The sequence below is a fragment of the Lutra lutra genome, chromosome 16 (genome assembly GCF_902655055.1).
Source record: "Lutra lutra chromosome 16, mLutLut1.2, whole genome shotgun sequence".
Lineage (NCBI taxonomy): Eukaryota > Metazoa > Chordata > Mammalia > Carnivora > Mustelidae > Lutra > Lutra lutra.
This window is the reverse complement of record NC_062293.1, coordinates 48,499,183-48,516,277: the sequence shown is the minus strand read 5'-3', so window position 1 is coordinate 48,516,277 and position 17,095 is coordinate 48,499,183. Positions and strand designations below refer to the sequence as shown.

Sequence of the window (17,095 nt, the reverse complement as noted above, 5' to 3'; positions counted from 1 at the left end):
TCTTGAGATTACCTTTTTGACCTATGGTTTATTTAAAAGTGTTTAGCTTCCAAGTTTTGGGAGGTTTCCCTGTCATTATTCTCTTGATATTTAGCTTCATCCCATTGTAGTTGGTACACACTCTATATAAATTCCACTTCTTTTAAACTTGTTGAGGTTAGTTCTTTATGGCCCAGAATATGGTCTATTTTGACATATGTTCTGTGAGTGCTTAAAAATAATGTGTTTTCTGTGTTGCTTATGTTCTATTGTTGCTGGGGGGTGTCCCACAAATGTTAATTTCTGTTGTTGATGGAATTGTTGAGCTATTCCATGAATGTGGGGTGGAAGGTGGCCCTGTTGCTGCTGAGTGGTGGTAAAGGTCCTGACTCTTCATTTAGTTCCTCTAACACCACCTTTTTACCATTAAGTAGGGGTGGAAGTCCAGGTTCCCCACCCAGTTTCCACTAACACCATATTGGGTGAGAGCCTTCTGTCCAATGGGAATGAAAGTCCATGCTCTCTACTTGGCCTTCTCTGACATTATATCAGGAGAGGAAAGAAGGGGGTAGCTGGATCCCTCTATAGCTTGGCTTGAGGGGAAGTCTAAGCTTTCTGCTTAGCTTTTGCTGGAGGGGCTTGGGGGGTATGGGGCTAGAGTATGTTTTGGGAGTTTTGGCTGGAGTAGAGCCATTGTTTAAGTTTTCTGTCTTCCAAGGCTGCCCTTTTCCTTGTCTTTCTAGTTAGAGAGAGCAGCCAGCTTTTTTTTTGGGGGGGGGGGGGGTTTGCGCATGTGGGCATTTCTAGGTTGCCTGCCCTTCTAGTATCCAGTTTGGAATAATGAGGCAAAGAACCAAAACCAAAACCAAAACCACCACCATGTTGTTCCTTCAGTTCCAAGGTCCCTAGCCAGTGTGCCCTCCCTCTACTTTTCAGATACTTCTTACGCTTTTTAAATATATATTGTCCAGGATTTTTAGTTGTACTTAGCAAGAGGAATAGCATGTCTATTCTTTTTTTTTTTAAGATTTTATTTATTTATTTGACAGAGAAAGAGATCACAAGTAAGCAGAGAAAGAGGGAGAAGTAGGCTCTCTGCTCAGCAGGGAGCCTACTTCTCCCTCTTTCTCTGCTTGATCCCAGGACCCTGGGATCAGGACCTGAGTCCAAAGCACAGGCTTAACCCACTGAGCCACCCAGGCGCCCCTATTCTGTCTTCTTAGGAATTCCCCTGTCCCTTTTTCATCGAAAGACATGGTGTCTATTAGTATAATATCTTGGCTGGGAAGTTAGAGTTCTTGTACTTGCATTTGACAGAAGATCCAACTCAAATTGGTTATAAAAACATTGGAATTTATTCTTCCTTCCAGAATGACTCCAAATAGGACTGAAGCTTATGTTGGCTAAAGTGATGACAGGCTTAGAAAATTAACCCTAGGAAACTGGCTAAGACTTGCAGTAAGGACTCAGGATCATATTGGGTTTGTTAGTGGGATAGTCCCACTTTGGGAATTAGCAAGCAGGAGTCTAAAGTTTCAAGGTGCCTGGGTGGCTCAGTTGGTTACGTGTCTGTCTTCACCTTGGGTCATGATGTCAGGGTCCTGGGATTGAGCCCCGCATCAGGCTTCCGGCTCAGTGGGGAGTCAGCTTGTCCCATTCTCTCTGCCCCGCTCCTGCTCTCTCTCTCTCTCTCTCTCTCAAAATAAATGAAATCTTAAAAAAAAAAACAAACAAAGTCTGTAGTTTCCAGAACAGTGGAATGAGGGTATACAAACTTCTGTGAAAATGTCTAAGGAAAACATGTTAAACATATTATTTGAAAAGACAACTAACATTTAGTTAGAAATACAATTTCCTGTTTCTAGATTTTGTGAGTACTTGTGAGGATTTCCATGAAATATTAAATGACTAAAGTGAATAAAAGCTACGTACAGAGAAGTGTTATGGTATCCTGTTGGTTAAACAAGGGACAATGGGGAGAATGCTGAATGTACACAGAATTGCTGGATTATGCACAAGATGGCTCTGGAGAGACAAGCATAGCTAATAGCATTGTTATCTACTGGGAAGAGAACTGGGTCCCTGGAGAACAGAAAGGGAGATTTTTCAACTTATTCCCTTTTGGCATCTCTTGAATTTTGAACTATGAGAATTCTCCTCAGTTACTCTTTCAATATCTTCTTCCCATGGTTCCCCTTCAACCACTTCAGATCTTTTTAAAAAATTTACTTGCAAGAGATCTTATATATTCTGAATAAAAATCATTTTCAGATGTATGTATTGCATATATCTATTCGGCTCTATTCCTTGCATGGTACTCTCTTCCGTCTTTCCATGTCTTAAATTTAAGGACGCCCAATTTATCAACATTTGTCTTTAGGGCTGGTAATTTGTGTGCCCTGGTAAAAAGTATTTCCTTAACCCGTGGTCACAATACTGTGGTATTATTTTCTAGAGCTGTACGTTTCACATTTAGCTCTACTTTTGAATTGATTTTTTGTATGAGGTAGGAGTCAAGGCTCATTACCCACCTCCACCCCATATCGGCATTCAATTGATTTAGCTCTATTTACTGAAAATAACTTTCCTATTGCTTTATGGTGGCTCCTTTGTGGGGAAAAATAGGACTACATGCCTTTGGGTTTGTTTCTAGCCTCTTCTTTTCCACTGATCTTATATATTGCTGTTTTAATGATGTCTTTATGATTTATAGTAAGTCTTAACATTCTCCAGTGTACCTACCACTCCCCCTCACCCCAACAAGCCACCGAGAGTGTGCAGGAAACCCAAATGCGCCTCCTTCTGAATTTCCCTCCGAAAGATGGAAAAAAGGCCCTTAGGTAGGAGTTCGCTTTTCAGACCTCGGGGTGCAGCGCCTCCTCCCGGCACCTCGAGGAACGCACGCCAGACACGCACGCGCAGCCTAAAGGCCGGGATTGGATGGAGCCTCGCGGGCGGGGCGAGCGAAGTCTCGCGTCACTTCCGAGGCGGGAGGATGAAGTTGATTGACCATGGTCACAGAGGCGACCAGGTAGGGGTTGGGGAGGAAGCGACCTCGGTGGCGAGAGGCGGAGGGACCGTCCCGGAACTGAGGCGCGCGGGTGTATCCCGACTCGAGTGCATTCCCGGCCCCGGCGAAGGGAGGCAAGCGGGTGTAGAGGCCGAGCAGAGGCCACGGACCCCGAGCCGGCCTCTGCCGACCGCCGCTCCCCCCAGCTCTGAGGAAAGACTCCGCTCTCGCGCGTACACTCGAGTCTTGCCTCTGGCGCTTTCTCTTTGGGCGGCCGGCGCCTTCGCTGAGGTCGGGTGACGGTGTGTGCGGCTGGGAGGGGCTGAAATGAGGCGGCGGACCCGCACAGGCTAGGGCCTGTCCCTTTCCCCGATTCCGCACCCACTGACTTGAAGCCCCGCGGTAGTGGGCGTGACCCACGCTCGAGCGCTAGAGGCTGGTGGCACTGGAGCCTGGCGTTAGAGACCTAGGATTAGCAAAGAGATCCCGTTTGTCACACGGCAGCGGAGAGAGTTGACTGTGGGGCTCCCGCGGGAAGGGCTTGTTTCAGACCTCTTACTCCTCTAGTCCTTGCTCCGCCGCTTCCTGCCTGTGCGACTTTGGGCAAATGTCTTAAATTCTTGGCGCCTGGGTACTCAGCCATAATTTGGGGAATAAGACGTCCATATTCGTGAGGTGGTTGTGAAACGTCAATGAGATTGCCAGTAGAATGCACCCCGCCTAGTGTTTGCCACACAGTAGTTAGGAAATAAGTGGTACCCATAGAACTCTCTTTTAATTTCCCTTGGTATAGTGATTTGCGAGTTGAGAAGTTACTTCCGGGCTTCATACACACCTGTTTAGTGAGTTAATACTTGATTCTTGTAGTGGAATTGCCAGGAAGTGCTTTTCGCGTCTTCCAACCTGTGTGGAGGTGGGGGTTTCTAAGGGAGTGGCACGTGGAACAAGGGATCCTTAGCTTGGTGATCCAGAGATACAGTAAACATGATCTAATTCTTCAGAAGGATAGGGAGGGGAACTAACTTATGACTCTTGTCTCTTGTAGATACTTCTCTTACTCTTCACCACAAAAGAGTAAAGGGGGTGGTATTATATACTTTCAGTGGAGTTAGCAAAGCTGAGATGACACACAACAAATATGGGGGGGAGGCAGGGTTTTAGAAGATACAGAGGTCTCTCAACTTTTTCCTAAGGTAATGATGCTTTTTATTTCCCCTGAGGCTTAGGATGGAAAGGAGCCGAGATGGGAGGAAGAAGTAGGGTCATGACTGTGGGCCTTGGTCAGGAGTGACCAGTAAGGCTGAGTGCTGCTTCTCGCTGGGATTTTCTGGGCTGACCTTCTGTTATATCCCCAAAGACAGTGTGGTGAAGATTCCAGATTAACAGCTGATTGTAGTTTATGTAGTCCCAATAGGGCTCGCTTTAAAAAGGAGGCATTATAAGATTATGCTGAGTGAAATAAGTCAAGCAGAGAGAGTCAATTATCATATGGTTTCACTTATTTGTGGAGCATAACAAATAGCATGGAGGACAAGGGGAGATGGAGAGGAGAAGGGAGTTGAGGGAAATTGGAAGGGGAGGTGAACCATGAGAGACTATGGACTCTGAAAAACGATCTGAGAATTTTGAAGGGGTGGGGGGTGGGAGGTTGGGGGCACCAGGTGGTGGGTATTGTAGAGGGCACGGATTGCATGGAGCACTGGGTGTGGTGCAAAAATAATGAATACTGTTATGCTGAAAAAATAAAAAAAATTTTAAAAAAAGGCATTATAAAGATGGACATGCATAAATTATGTTTTGCTGAATTAATCTTTTTCAGGAGACAGGTGACCACCTAATTTGTTCTATTATTTTTCTTTACAACATTTGAAGCTTCTTTAGGATCATTCCTTTTATCCCTGCATGGAGGGTTTCTTTTATTGTAGAAAACACAGACGTTGGAGAAGACAAAACAAAACAAAAATTTATATCATTGGAAAGGATCTTTGTTGTAAATTTTTTTCTGGATTATAGATTGATTAGGGATCTGGTACAAACACTAAAACAGCAGTTACCATGTTTTAATTTTATGGCATATAGTGAGCCTTTTGCCCAAGACGGAAGTACTATCTTATCTTAATTATTTTTTAAGAACTTATTTATTTGTTTCAGACACCCCTGGGGAGGGGTGGAACAGAGGGAAAGTGAGAAGGAGAATATTCAGCAGACTCCTGCCTGAGTGCGACACAGGGCTCTCTATTCCACAACCCTGAGATCATGATTTGAGCCAAAATCAAGAGTCAGATGCTTAACTGACTGAGCCACCCATGTGCCCGGAGAAGTACTATTTTAGTTCCATTTTTTACAGATGAAGAAATTGAGGCTCAGAGAGGTTGAATGATGTGTCTAAATTTGGAGAATCTAAGAGAGAACAGAAACAATTTTAAAGGGGATTATCTTGGGGAATGTAGAATATACCAGAAGGGAGAGAAAGGTTACCCTCAGATGTTGGAGAACTCTGGAATGAAGGGACATTTTCTCATTAAGTCTTGGAGATTCCTGCTGGGAGGGAAGGGCACTTAAAGGCCAAAGCCTGTTGTTTTATCTGCATATCCTGGGCCAAGGTCAGCACAGCTGGACTGAGGTTCTCTAGGTTTTGAAGTGCAGGTCTGGAACCCTGCTGCCCTGCACTAATGGGTTGATGATGTACTTTGCTTTTTAAGAACCTGACACTGTATACAAGAGTGTGCAAGCCACATAAATGCATGATCAGTTGACATCCAGAAAGAGTCTTGGCTTTATAAACATCTTTTTGAGGGTTCTTTTAATTTTTATTTAAAATTTTTTTCTTATTTTTAAAATTTTAATTCCAGTGTAGTTAACACAGTGTTATATTAGCTTCATGTGTACAATATAGTAATTTAGCAATTCTGCATATTACTCAGTGCTCATCAAGATTAAGTGTTCTCGGGGTGTCTGGGTGGCTCAGTGGGTTAAAGCCTCTGCCTTCAGCTCAAGTCATGATCCCAGGGTCCTGGGATTGATCCCTGAATCGGGCTCTCTGCTTAGCAGGGAGCCTGCTTCCCTTCCTCTCTCTCCCTGCCTCTCTGCCTACTTGTGATCTCTGTCTGTCAAATAAATAAATAAAATCTTTAAAAACAAAAAAAGATTAAGTGTTCTCTTCCTAGATGTCCATCAACAGATGAACGGATAAAGAAAATGTGGTATGTATGTACGTGTGTGTATATATATATACACACACACACACAATGGAATACTATGGAATACCATATATATATAGTATTATATATATACATATATGTATGTATATATATGTATAACCACAATGGAATACTATGCAGCCATCAAAAGAAATGAAATCTTGCCATTTGCAATGACGTGGATGGAACTAGAGGGTATTATGCTGAGCGAAGTAAGTCAATCAGAGAAAGACAATTATCAAATGATCTCCCTGATATGAGGAATTTGAGAGGCAAAGTGGGCGGTTTGGGAGTAGGGAAGGGAAAAAATGAAACAAGATGGGATCAGGAGGGAGACAAACTATAAGAGACTCTTAATCTCACAAAACAAACTGAGGGTTGCTGTGGGGAGTGGGGTAGGGAGATGGTGGTTGGGTGATGGACATTGGGGAGGGCATGTGCTATGGTGAGTGCTGGGAACTGTGTAAGCCTGATGATTCACAGACCTGTACCCCTGGGGCTAATAATACATTATATGTTAATTAAAAAAAAAAGATTTAAGTGTTCTCTTAATCCCCTTCACCTGTTTCACCCATCCCCCACCCACCTCCCTCTGGTAACCATCAGTTTGTTCTCTATAGTTAAGACTCTGTTTTTTGGTTTGTCTTTTTTTTTTTTCCTTTGTTCATTTGTTTTGTTTCTTAAATTAGGCACGAGTGAAAACATATGGTATTTGTCTTTCTCTGACTTAATTTGTTTGGCGTTATATTCTTTAGCTCCATCCATGTTTTTGCAAATGGCAAGATTTCATTCTTATTTATGGCTGAATTACATGTATGTATGTATGTATGTATGTAGATGTATATACACACATGCATACACAATATATAATAAGCATACTATACAATATACATATACTGATATATGTATGCAATATTCACATTATACAATATACATATACAATATATCTTATATATATACACAGGGAATATATCATATATGTATGTATATACACACACAGTGCATTGTATATATATATATATACCACATCTTTATCCATTCATCTCTTGATGGACACTTGGGCTGCTTTCATAATTTGGCTATTGTAAATAATGCTGCAGTAAACATTGGGGTACATATATCCTTTCGAATTAAAATTTTTTAAAAGATTTTATTTATTTATTTGATATAGAAGGAGAGAGAGAGAGAGAATGCACAAGCACAGGGAGCAGCAGGCAGAGGGAGAGGCAGACTCCCTGCCCAGCAGGGAGCCCTGTATGGGGCTCGATCCCAGAACTCTGGGTCTGGGATCATGACCCGAGCCGAAGGCAGACACTTAACTGACCGAGCCACTCAGGCACCCCTCAAATTAATATTTTCATATTCTTTGGGTAAATACCCAGTATTGTGATTCCTGGATCATAGGGTAGTTCTGTTTTTAATTTTTTGAGGAAACTCCATACTGTTTTCCACAGTGGCTGCACCAGTTTTCATTTCCACCAACAGTGCAAGAGTGTTCCTTTCTCTTCACATCCTCTCCAGCAGTTGTTTCTTGTGTTTTTGGTTTTAGCTATTATGAAAGGTGTGAGATGATTAGCTCATTGAAGTTTTGATATGCATTTCCCTGATGATGAGTGATGTTGAGCATCTTTTCATGTGTCTGTTGGCCGTCTGGATGCCTTTGGAAAATGTCTGTTCATGTCTTCTGCCTATTTTTTAATTGGGTTATTTTTTAGGGGGCGGTTTGAGTTTTATAAGTTCTTCATATATTTTGGATACTAGCCTTTTATTGGCTGTGTCATTTGCAAATATCTTCTCCCATTCAGCAGGTTGTCTTTTTAGTTTTTTTAAAAAATATTTTATTTATTTATTTGACACAGAGAGATCACAAGTAGGCAGAAAGGCAGGCAGAGAGAGAGAGAGGACGAAGCAGGCTCCCTGCCGAGCAGAGAGCTGGTTGCCGGATTCAATCCCAGGATTCTGAGATCATGACCTGAGCCGAAGGCAGAGCTTAACCCACTGAACCACCCAGGCGCCCAGTTTTGATTGTTTCCTTCACTCTCCAGAAGCTTTTCATTTTGATGTAGTCCCAATAGTTTATTTTTGCTTTTGTTTCCCTTGCTTTAGGACACATATCTTTTTTTTCTAAGATTTTATTTATTTGAGAGAGAGAGAGAGAGAGAGCATGAGCAGGGGTGAGGGATAGAGGAAGAGGGAGAAGCAGATTCCCTGCTCATCAGGGAGACTGATGCGTGGGACTCAGTCCTAGGACCCTGGGATCATGATCTGGGTCAAAGGCAAATGCTTAACTGACTGAGCCACCTAGGTGCCCCATAGCACACATATCTTGAAAGAGTGATGTAATAGCTGATGTGAAAGAAATTACTGCTTGTGATCTCTTGTTCAGGGTTCTTTTAGATAATACTTTCCTATACTGTACTTAAAATATTTTATTCACATTTGCAACTGTATGTTTGTATAAAGGGAGCCGTGTTTGTGTTCTAGTCAAGAGAATGGGATGTGTCTTGCCTAACATACTTTCCTCTTTTTCTCTGTAATTATAATAGTTAACATTCATTGAGTGTTGTGTGCCTGACTTTATGCTAAACATTTTATTGGATTATTCAACTCTCACAATAACTCTGTAAAGTAGGAATAGTTTATTTTTATTTTTAGAGGAAGAAATGGGCTCAGAGATGGGAAGAAATTTATCCAAAGGCAAAGAGCTAGTAAGGGCAGAACCAGTTCTGCGTACTCCAAAAGCTGGTGCTTATCTGTGTATTTCATTCATTCCTTCATTTAGCAGAACACACCTAGTCTCTACTAGCAATGTGCTAGGTGTTGGGGATACAGTGATGGCCAAAACAGACACAATTCCTATTGTCAGGTTGCTTCTAAGTCTAACAATGGTGATAGGCAGGTAAAGAATTACAAACTAAATATTAATTATGGTTGTGGTACATGCTATGGAGGACAGTAGAGGGTGCTATGGGAATGTATAATGTGGCCATTTGGCCCTGGGAGGGAGTGAGGAGAGACAGGGAGGCTCTTTTGAGGAAATATTTAGCTGAGACTTTTAAGTATTGAGTTGGAGTTAAATTGGGCAAAGAGAAGGGTGAACCAGGGGGAGGGAAGGGCATGTGTGAAGCCTCGAGAATAGGAGGAGGTTGTCTTATAGTTACTGTGTGGCCAAAGGATGGCAAATGTTGCCCAAGTCTAACACAGAATGTATGTGGGGGTCTTATCCTAAGAGCAGTATCACTCCCAGTCTTGGTTTGTTTGCTTCTCAGAATTTATAATGAATTCCACAAACCGTATCTATTTTCCAGCTCTGATTGGAGCCCAGCCTCCTTTTTCAAATATGTGGTTAGACCTCTGGTTGCCCACAGAATGGGGATTGGGGATGAGAGGAGGGATAAATACCTAAATGGGAGACTTAATTGGCATTGGTAATTTCTACTACAAAGCTAAATAGACATGAGTGTCAATATTTTGTTTCATCATATTGTCTCTGGTTTGCTAAATGATTTAACAAATGTTTTATAGCTGCACTGTGGTCCATACCCTATGTTAGCCACCTAGGATACAAACGTATAGGGACATTCTTTTCCTTTGCCATGCATAATTTAATGTTTTATTTGCCTTCCATTTAAGATGCTGCAGGTTTTTTAAGAAAGATTTTATTTATTTATTTGAGAGAGAGAGAACGTGAGCAGGGGGAGGAGCAGAGAGAGAGACAAGCAGACTCTGCTCTGAACGTGAAGCCCAACATGGGGTTAGATCCCATGACCCTGAGACCGTGACCTGAGCCAGAATCAAGAGTCGGACACCCAACTGACTGCGCCACCCCGGTGCCCCTAAGGTGCTGCGGTTTTATCCGCATTATTCTTCAACATATATTTATTTAGCATTTGTTATGTGCTAGGCACCGGGCTAGGGATACAGCATGAGCAAATAGTCGTGGTCTCAGTCCTCATGGAGCGTAAGCTCCCATCTGGGGCTGGAAGGCAGAGAGGGAGGGAGAGAGTCAGGGAGATGAGGTTGAAGAGATAGGCCGGGGTCATACCACACAGGCCTCATAGGTCATGCCAAGGGTTTAAGGCTTATTCTAAGAATGGTGGGAAGCTGTTGAAGAATTTCAGTCACAAGAGTATCATCAGCAGGACTGTGTTAGTAAAAGGTCACTTTGGCTCCTCAGAGGAGGCAAAAGCCAATGGATTTGAGGACTGTTTAGGAGGTAGGATCAATAGGGTTTGTTTGTATTTTCACTCTGGGATGAGAAGGGTAAGGGGGGTGTCAGAGCCGATTCTTCATTTTCCAGCTTGTGCTTCTGTGCTAGGAACCCCTGGAGGAAGAACATGAGTTCAGTTTTGAAAAAGATGTCTTTGAAATAATCCAAGTGGAGGTGTCACAAAGGCAATGATACGGGAGGATCTGGCTCTCAGATGACAGTAATGGGCTAAGTCCCTGGAAAAAACTCTTGTTGGGGAGGGTTTTGTTTTGTTTTGTTTTCTCCTTGTATTGAGGGAGCCATCAGAGTTGGGAAAGCAGGGAATAAAATTTCTCCACATTTATGTTGGGGAAAAGTTAAGATCTGCCCACCTAAGAAATGGTCTCCACAAATGTGGAATGAAAGAAGCTAGTTCTGTTAATGAATAAGCATTAACCGGGACTGGGGTACATCGCAAGTACTCTGCTAATGAGACTACAAAAACAAAAAAGAAACTCTACCATTTATAATTCATTACAAACACAGTCTCAAGGTAATCTTGTAAAAAGACTTGACAGCACCATTTGACATATATGCTTTGGTAGTTCCTCCTTTTTTTTTTTTTTAAAGATTTTATTTATTTGACAGGGAGAGAGAGAGAGAAATCACAAGTAGGCAGAGAGGCAGGCAGAGAGAGAGGGGGAAGCAGGCTCCCCGCCAAGCAGAGAGCCTGATGCGGGGCTCGATCTCAGGACCCTGAGATCATGACCTGAGCCGAAGGCAGAGGCTTAACCCACTGAGCCACCCAGGCGCCCCTTGGTAGTTCCTCCTAAATTCACCTGGTAATTGGGGTGGCCATCTGTACTAATTAATTGCCTTTATCTAAAGGAAAAGTAAAACCTTTCTAATCTCGGTGTGCAGGGAATAGAGGTGTGTAGGCTAAACTCCTACGGTGACTGGGAGAGGGGGGCGCTTTCTTCCTGGTTATTAACATTTAAAAGAGATGGCTTTTAGGACCCTTGGAAAAACATTCCTGAGTTCTGCAGCTAGCTTATTTAACCTTTAAAAAGATTTGCATATATATCAAAGGACAGAGGAAAGTTTTATATAAATACTAGGTTATTCAAAGAAATGCTCTAAGAAAAAAGAGGGAGGAAAAAAGATCTCTTTCCCTTTGGAAACAGAGAAAGTCAGTTTTAAAATTTTACTTAAACTTACAGTGCAATAAGATGTTGGACTAGAGCACACACAGAATGGGGATTATTCTGAAGAGGACTTTTAAGTGAGTTCCATGTAGTTTTGCATAGTTAGGATACCCTCAAATGGTCAAATGTAGCCCATAATTTCTTGTACATTGATTCAAAGAGAAATGTATATTGGTCCTCCTGGTAGTTTCCAGCCAAAACTCTTGTCTCTCGTAGTTAACTCTTCCAGGGCTTGTCTTGTCCTCCTTAATGTCAATAATGTCATTTCTTAGTTCGACCCAGTGTTAAAAACCAAACTTCAAATAAGTAAAATTCAAATATTTTATTAGCTTTATTCAGTGATTTATGAATCAGGCAGCATCCCATCTATAGGCAGAAAGGAGCTCCACAGCTATACAAAATGAAGAACTTTTATAAGCAGAAGAGAGTGGGAACAAGGAAGTCATACTAGCAAAATGTGGATTGGTTTTGGCAAAGTCACTTTCCTTTAGGAGATGGCGGGGGTCTATCAGACAGATTACCTCACTAATGCTGACCAGGTGATTCCTGATCGGCTGGTTTAAGATTCCACTTCTGGAAGAGTCTGAGACTGTAACTAAGTTAAGACTTGGTTTGGTGATGTGGGGCTTACCAAACATGACTGTTTTGGGTCTTTTGTCTTGTTTTTAACCCCAGTTATAGACATATGAGACCTTTCTTTGGTAGGTAAAGTTAAGGTTTTAAAGCAGAAATGAACTCTCCATTAATCTGTTCTGGAAAGCTATAAACCAGACGCTGGAAATTGAGGTCGAATGGCAAATAAATTTAGCTTGGAAGCTACTTGCCACCCACCAAGATAGGAAATTGAATAAATGCTTTCAGATTCTGCCTGGGCTCTCCCTCCCATGCCCTTATGGTAACCTGAGACTTGTCTACTCATCTACTTTGTGGAGGGAGTGGTCTGCTGATAGCTGCTGATTTAATGGAACGTTGCTTACCAGTAGTTTGAACTTGTTTGCTGTAGCTAGAGCTTTATTTTATCAAGTAAGGTCATGTTTGCTCTGGGAGCACTATGTTTTGAAGGGAGATGGTAAGATTTTCTAGGTTTATATGAGTAGTACTTAGCAGTTTTAAATTGGAAAGTGTATTAGGAAACTACCGTTACTTCAAAATTCTCTGTGAGTATGGTATTACAGTCCAGATTGGCTTAAAACATTAGCTAAAGTGGGGGCACCTGGGTGGCTCAGTGGGTTAAAGCCTCTGCCTTCAGCTCAGGTCATGATCCCAGGACCCTGGGATGGAGCCCTACATCTGGCTCTCTGCTCAGCGGGGAGCCTGCTTCCCTTCCTCTCTCTCTGCCTGCCTCTCTGCCTACTTGTGATCTCTGTCTGTTAAATAAAGAAATAAAATCTTAAAAAAAAAAAACAGTAGCTAAACTGAATCAAGGAAATTGTACTGAGTTTCTGTTAAGCGATTAGCTTGTTTACATTCAATTCTTGCATAAAAGCCTTTGTATTTTGTTTGGGTGATTGCAGCTGAATATGGGGATCTGTTCATCTCGACAGTATTAAAATTCTTCCTTTTTAAGGCTCCAACTAAAGGATTACTAATATTATTATTATTTACCCCCTATTTATTGCACTTAATGTGGACTTTAGAGTCTGAAAACCTGGTTCAGATCTCTTTTCTGCCACTTGCTAGCTATGTGACTTCAGTCACATAGCTTTTCTCATTTAGCAGATGGAAACTACTATCATACCTACCTCATAGGATTGCTATGAGGAGGAAATGAGATCACGGCGTATGGAGTATGTAGCCCAGTAAGTTGCAAACACTAAAAAAAGTAATTGTTATTAGTATTTGTCTTTACACAGTAGCCATATATGGTAACAAGCTGAAAGTTACTTTTTTAAAGTACAGTTTGGACTTTTGTTTACTGTTATTGTTATTGTTTCACTCCATTAAAGTCCTCGTGTGTGTTAAAAACTATCACAGAATAGGTAAAAGATGAATTATATTAGAAATAGAAATGCACTTCTGGTTTTAGGAGTTGGGATATCTAGTAATTTCTGCTACATTTTCAAGAGATTGAAGGATTGTGACATTATATCTTGTAGCATTCTGTAATTTATAAAAACCATCTGAAAGCATCATTGTCCTTCTTTACCTATCAGTTGACAGGTCTTTACAAAGGGCAAGCTTTTTTCTCTCTTCTTAACGTGAAGATTTACAAATTGTGACAAATGGTGGTTCTTACATACTGTGCATGCACCTCCCAAGGGTCCAATCCAGTATTGTCCAATCCAGTAGGTTGTACAAAAGTGTTAGAGCTCTTGCTCTCCACTCTTTGGGATAGCTATTGGGGCCTGAAGTTCCAGCTCCTGAAAACTAGGAGATAGGAGTACCTTGAGGGAGCCCAAGGCGCTACAGTGTTCAGTTTGCTCATTTCACATATGCTGCCCATTTGTTTGTCATTCATTCAACAATATTTGTTGAACATATACCTTGTGTCTGGCACAGGAAACAGAATTGAGGGGCTTAAATCTCCAGAGAGAGTCCACATGCGGACAGATCAAGTACAGCCAGGTGTTCCAGGAGCTCTGGCATTGAGGCAACAGACTGTCTGGGCTTTCTTCTTGATCTGATTTTCAGGTTGAGAAACACTCACATGAGTTAAACATGCTTCAGCAGAGGATGTTTCTAGCAGCAGGGGTAAGTAATTCCAGTGGACCTCATTCATCACTTTATAGTACATGAGGAACTATTACCTCGTTATCTCTTATCTCATAACTCTCTTGAGATGTGTGTAGAATGAGGATTATTTCCTTATTTTATAGGTAGAGAAGCTGGGGTCCACAGTGGAAAATAAGGTCTATTGTAGAACAGGAAATAAATGGTAGCAACATTTTTACTCCACCATTGCTCCACCGTGTAGTAATTATAGTGATTTGCATTTCATTTGTGATGCTGGACTGCCTCAATTTAAGTTATCTATACTTATGAAAATATAGGTGTATTAAGGATTTTCTAGCAAAGGTAGGTATTCTAACTTGTGCTATCCAGATGGACTTATGGCCATTTTTTGGATTTTCTCATATCATTTCCACAGTTTATTTGTATAAACTTGTATTTTAGCAGATTCAGTGGTAATAAGGTTTCCAAAGGTATCTATTCCAAGAAAAGGTAGGGGATTAAAAAAATTCAGTATATAAATTTAAAAACCATGGTACTTAATTTTCTCCAATGTTCTCCAATGTTTCTCAGACAGTAATGCCCCCCAAAATTGCTTAAAAAATAAAATTTAAATACAACTTTGTAGGAAAATGTCTTATGTTTCTCAGTGTGTTGTGTATGGTAGAATATCATTCTGTGAGAACTGTCTCAATTAATGAAAAGGTGGATTAAAAAAAGAGAAGGTCACTTCATTGTTAATTGGTGGATAAGGAGAGATGAAATTTAAATAGTTAATTTGGCCACTCATGAGTGCTAGACATAGCAAGGAAGAGAAATTTATCCATTTTCTTTGTTCTTTTTTTTTTTTTTTAAGATTTTGTTTATTTATTTGTCAGAGAAAAAGAGGGCAGAGCAGGGGGAATGGCAGGCAGAGGGAGAAGCAGGCTCCCTACTGAGCAAGGAGCTTGATGTGGGACTCAATCCCAGGACCCCAGGATCATGACCTGAACCAAAGGCAGACGCTTAACTGAGCCATGCAGGCATCCCTTCTCTGTTCCTTCTTTTCACCCTTTCTGATATTACCTACCGAATTTTTAAGTAGATAACCCAGTAATTGTAGAGATAATTGGTATCATTTTAATCCTTCCTGCAACTATGTGAGGCAGGTATTAGACATATTTTGCAGATAAGGAAACTGGCTGAAATATTAAGTAGCTTGTCTAGAGATACTTACCTGGTTAGTCTGATTATTGGTATTTGAACCTAGGTCTGGCTGGATCCAAAGACAGTTTGCTGTATCATATCAGTAATTTGAAATTATCATACCTGTCACTTAAATCTCAATAGAAAAATGGTAGCTGGAAAGTTGATCTTAGGTAAAGATCAAGAGAAATTTAAAAGGAAATTATTTATTGGAAAAAAACTACTGAATTGTAAGAAACAAAGTTTGGTTCTGCATTTTATCAGAAGAAAGGTATGGTTAGACACTTGTAGCAACTGACACCAGGCCAGGGACACTGGATAAAGTGAGGAAGTGTAAATTCTTACAACAAGAAGCAAATTTCACAGCAATCTAGTATCTTTTTTTTTTTTTTTTGCTTCTCATAAACTTGAAAATAAAATTAACTGCCCCCCCCCCAACATTTTAAAATTTAACTCGGCCACACATCACATCTGAGAAGCCATCTCTTTTGAAAGTTTCTAGTTGACATGCAGTATTTGATTATGAAGACATTCAGATTGGATGAATTGAGAGACAGAATTTCCATTTGATTAGATTTGCATTATGATCATCAGTTTCATTTCTAGTAGTAGGAAAAAGTCCATTAAGTCCTTGGGATGAGGTGAGAAGACTTCTGGTATGATAAAGAGGTTGCAAATTTCCCCCCAAAACCAACTATAAAACAGGACATATGTCAGAAACAACCATTTCAGAGGTCCAGAAATCAACCAAAGACACACAACAAATTTGAGAAGCATTTCTTCATGAAAACGCATTGAACATTAGGTGAGACCAGTGGGAATCTGTGGTGTTCCTGCCAAGGGCTCCTCCCATCCCATCCCGTCCCCCCAGCTCAGTTAGTGTAGTAGTTCAACCAGATGAATAGCTATTTCACTGTTGGGGCTACCTATTTAGAACAGAGAGAAAACAAAAAACCATGCCCAGAAGCTTTCTTATTCTTATGTTATGGCCCTGGTTGGGCAAGCAGTGAATCAGTAGACGAGCTGGAAATTTGACAGGACCACGTACTCCGGATGACTGGAGAGCTACATGTATGAGCCTAGTTTGCTAAAAAGGCCCCAGGCTATCCACACATCCCTGGATAGTGTGCAACTATAGAGGAGTTAGTCACAAGAAAGCTTGATGAAAAGTAAAAGCTGATGAAGACTTGAATATTGCTTGAATTTTGAAATTACTTCCCATACCACACATAGATCCATCTGCAAAGGGTAGAAGCTGTACTTGTCTGAGGTGTTTGGCATAGATACTGACATACAATCGTTGACCATTAAGATATTCAGATAACCACCAGTAGGAATCCAAGCATAAAAATAAAAATAAGGGGCGCCTGGGTGGCTCAGTGGGTTAAGCCGCTGCCTTCGGCTCAGGTCATGATCTCAGGGTCCTGGGATCGAGTCCCGCATCGGGCTCTTTGCTCAGCGGGGAGTCTGCTTCCCTTTCTCCCTCTCTGCCTGCCTCTTTGTCTACTTGTGATCTCTCTCTGTCAAATAAATAAATAAAATCTTTAAAAAAATTAAAAAAAATAAAAATAAGAAGAAAAGAAAAACTGACCAGAGACCTCACTGGCCACATACTGTGGGTGAAACAAAATCCTTAAGTTTAGTACAGGCAAGTTAT

General features: G+C 41.2%; 1 protein-coding gene across 1 annotated transcript in view; it reads left to right on the top strand.

The window, feature by feature from the left end:
- The first annotated feature begins 2,932 nt into the window (after positions 1-2,932).
- Positions 2,933-17,095, top strand: part of DHRS7B (dehydrogenase/reductase 7B) — a 59,363-nt gene continuing 45,200 nt past the window's right edge. The window contains exon 1 of the mRNA XM_047706867.1: positions 2,933-3,010. Within this exon, the coding sequence (XP_047562823.1) occupies positions 2,991-3,010 (20 nt within the window). The 5' untranslated portion in view covers positions 2,933-2,990. The remainder of the gene's footprint in view (positions 3,011-17,095) is intronic.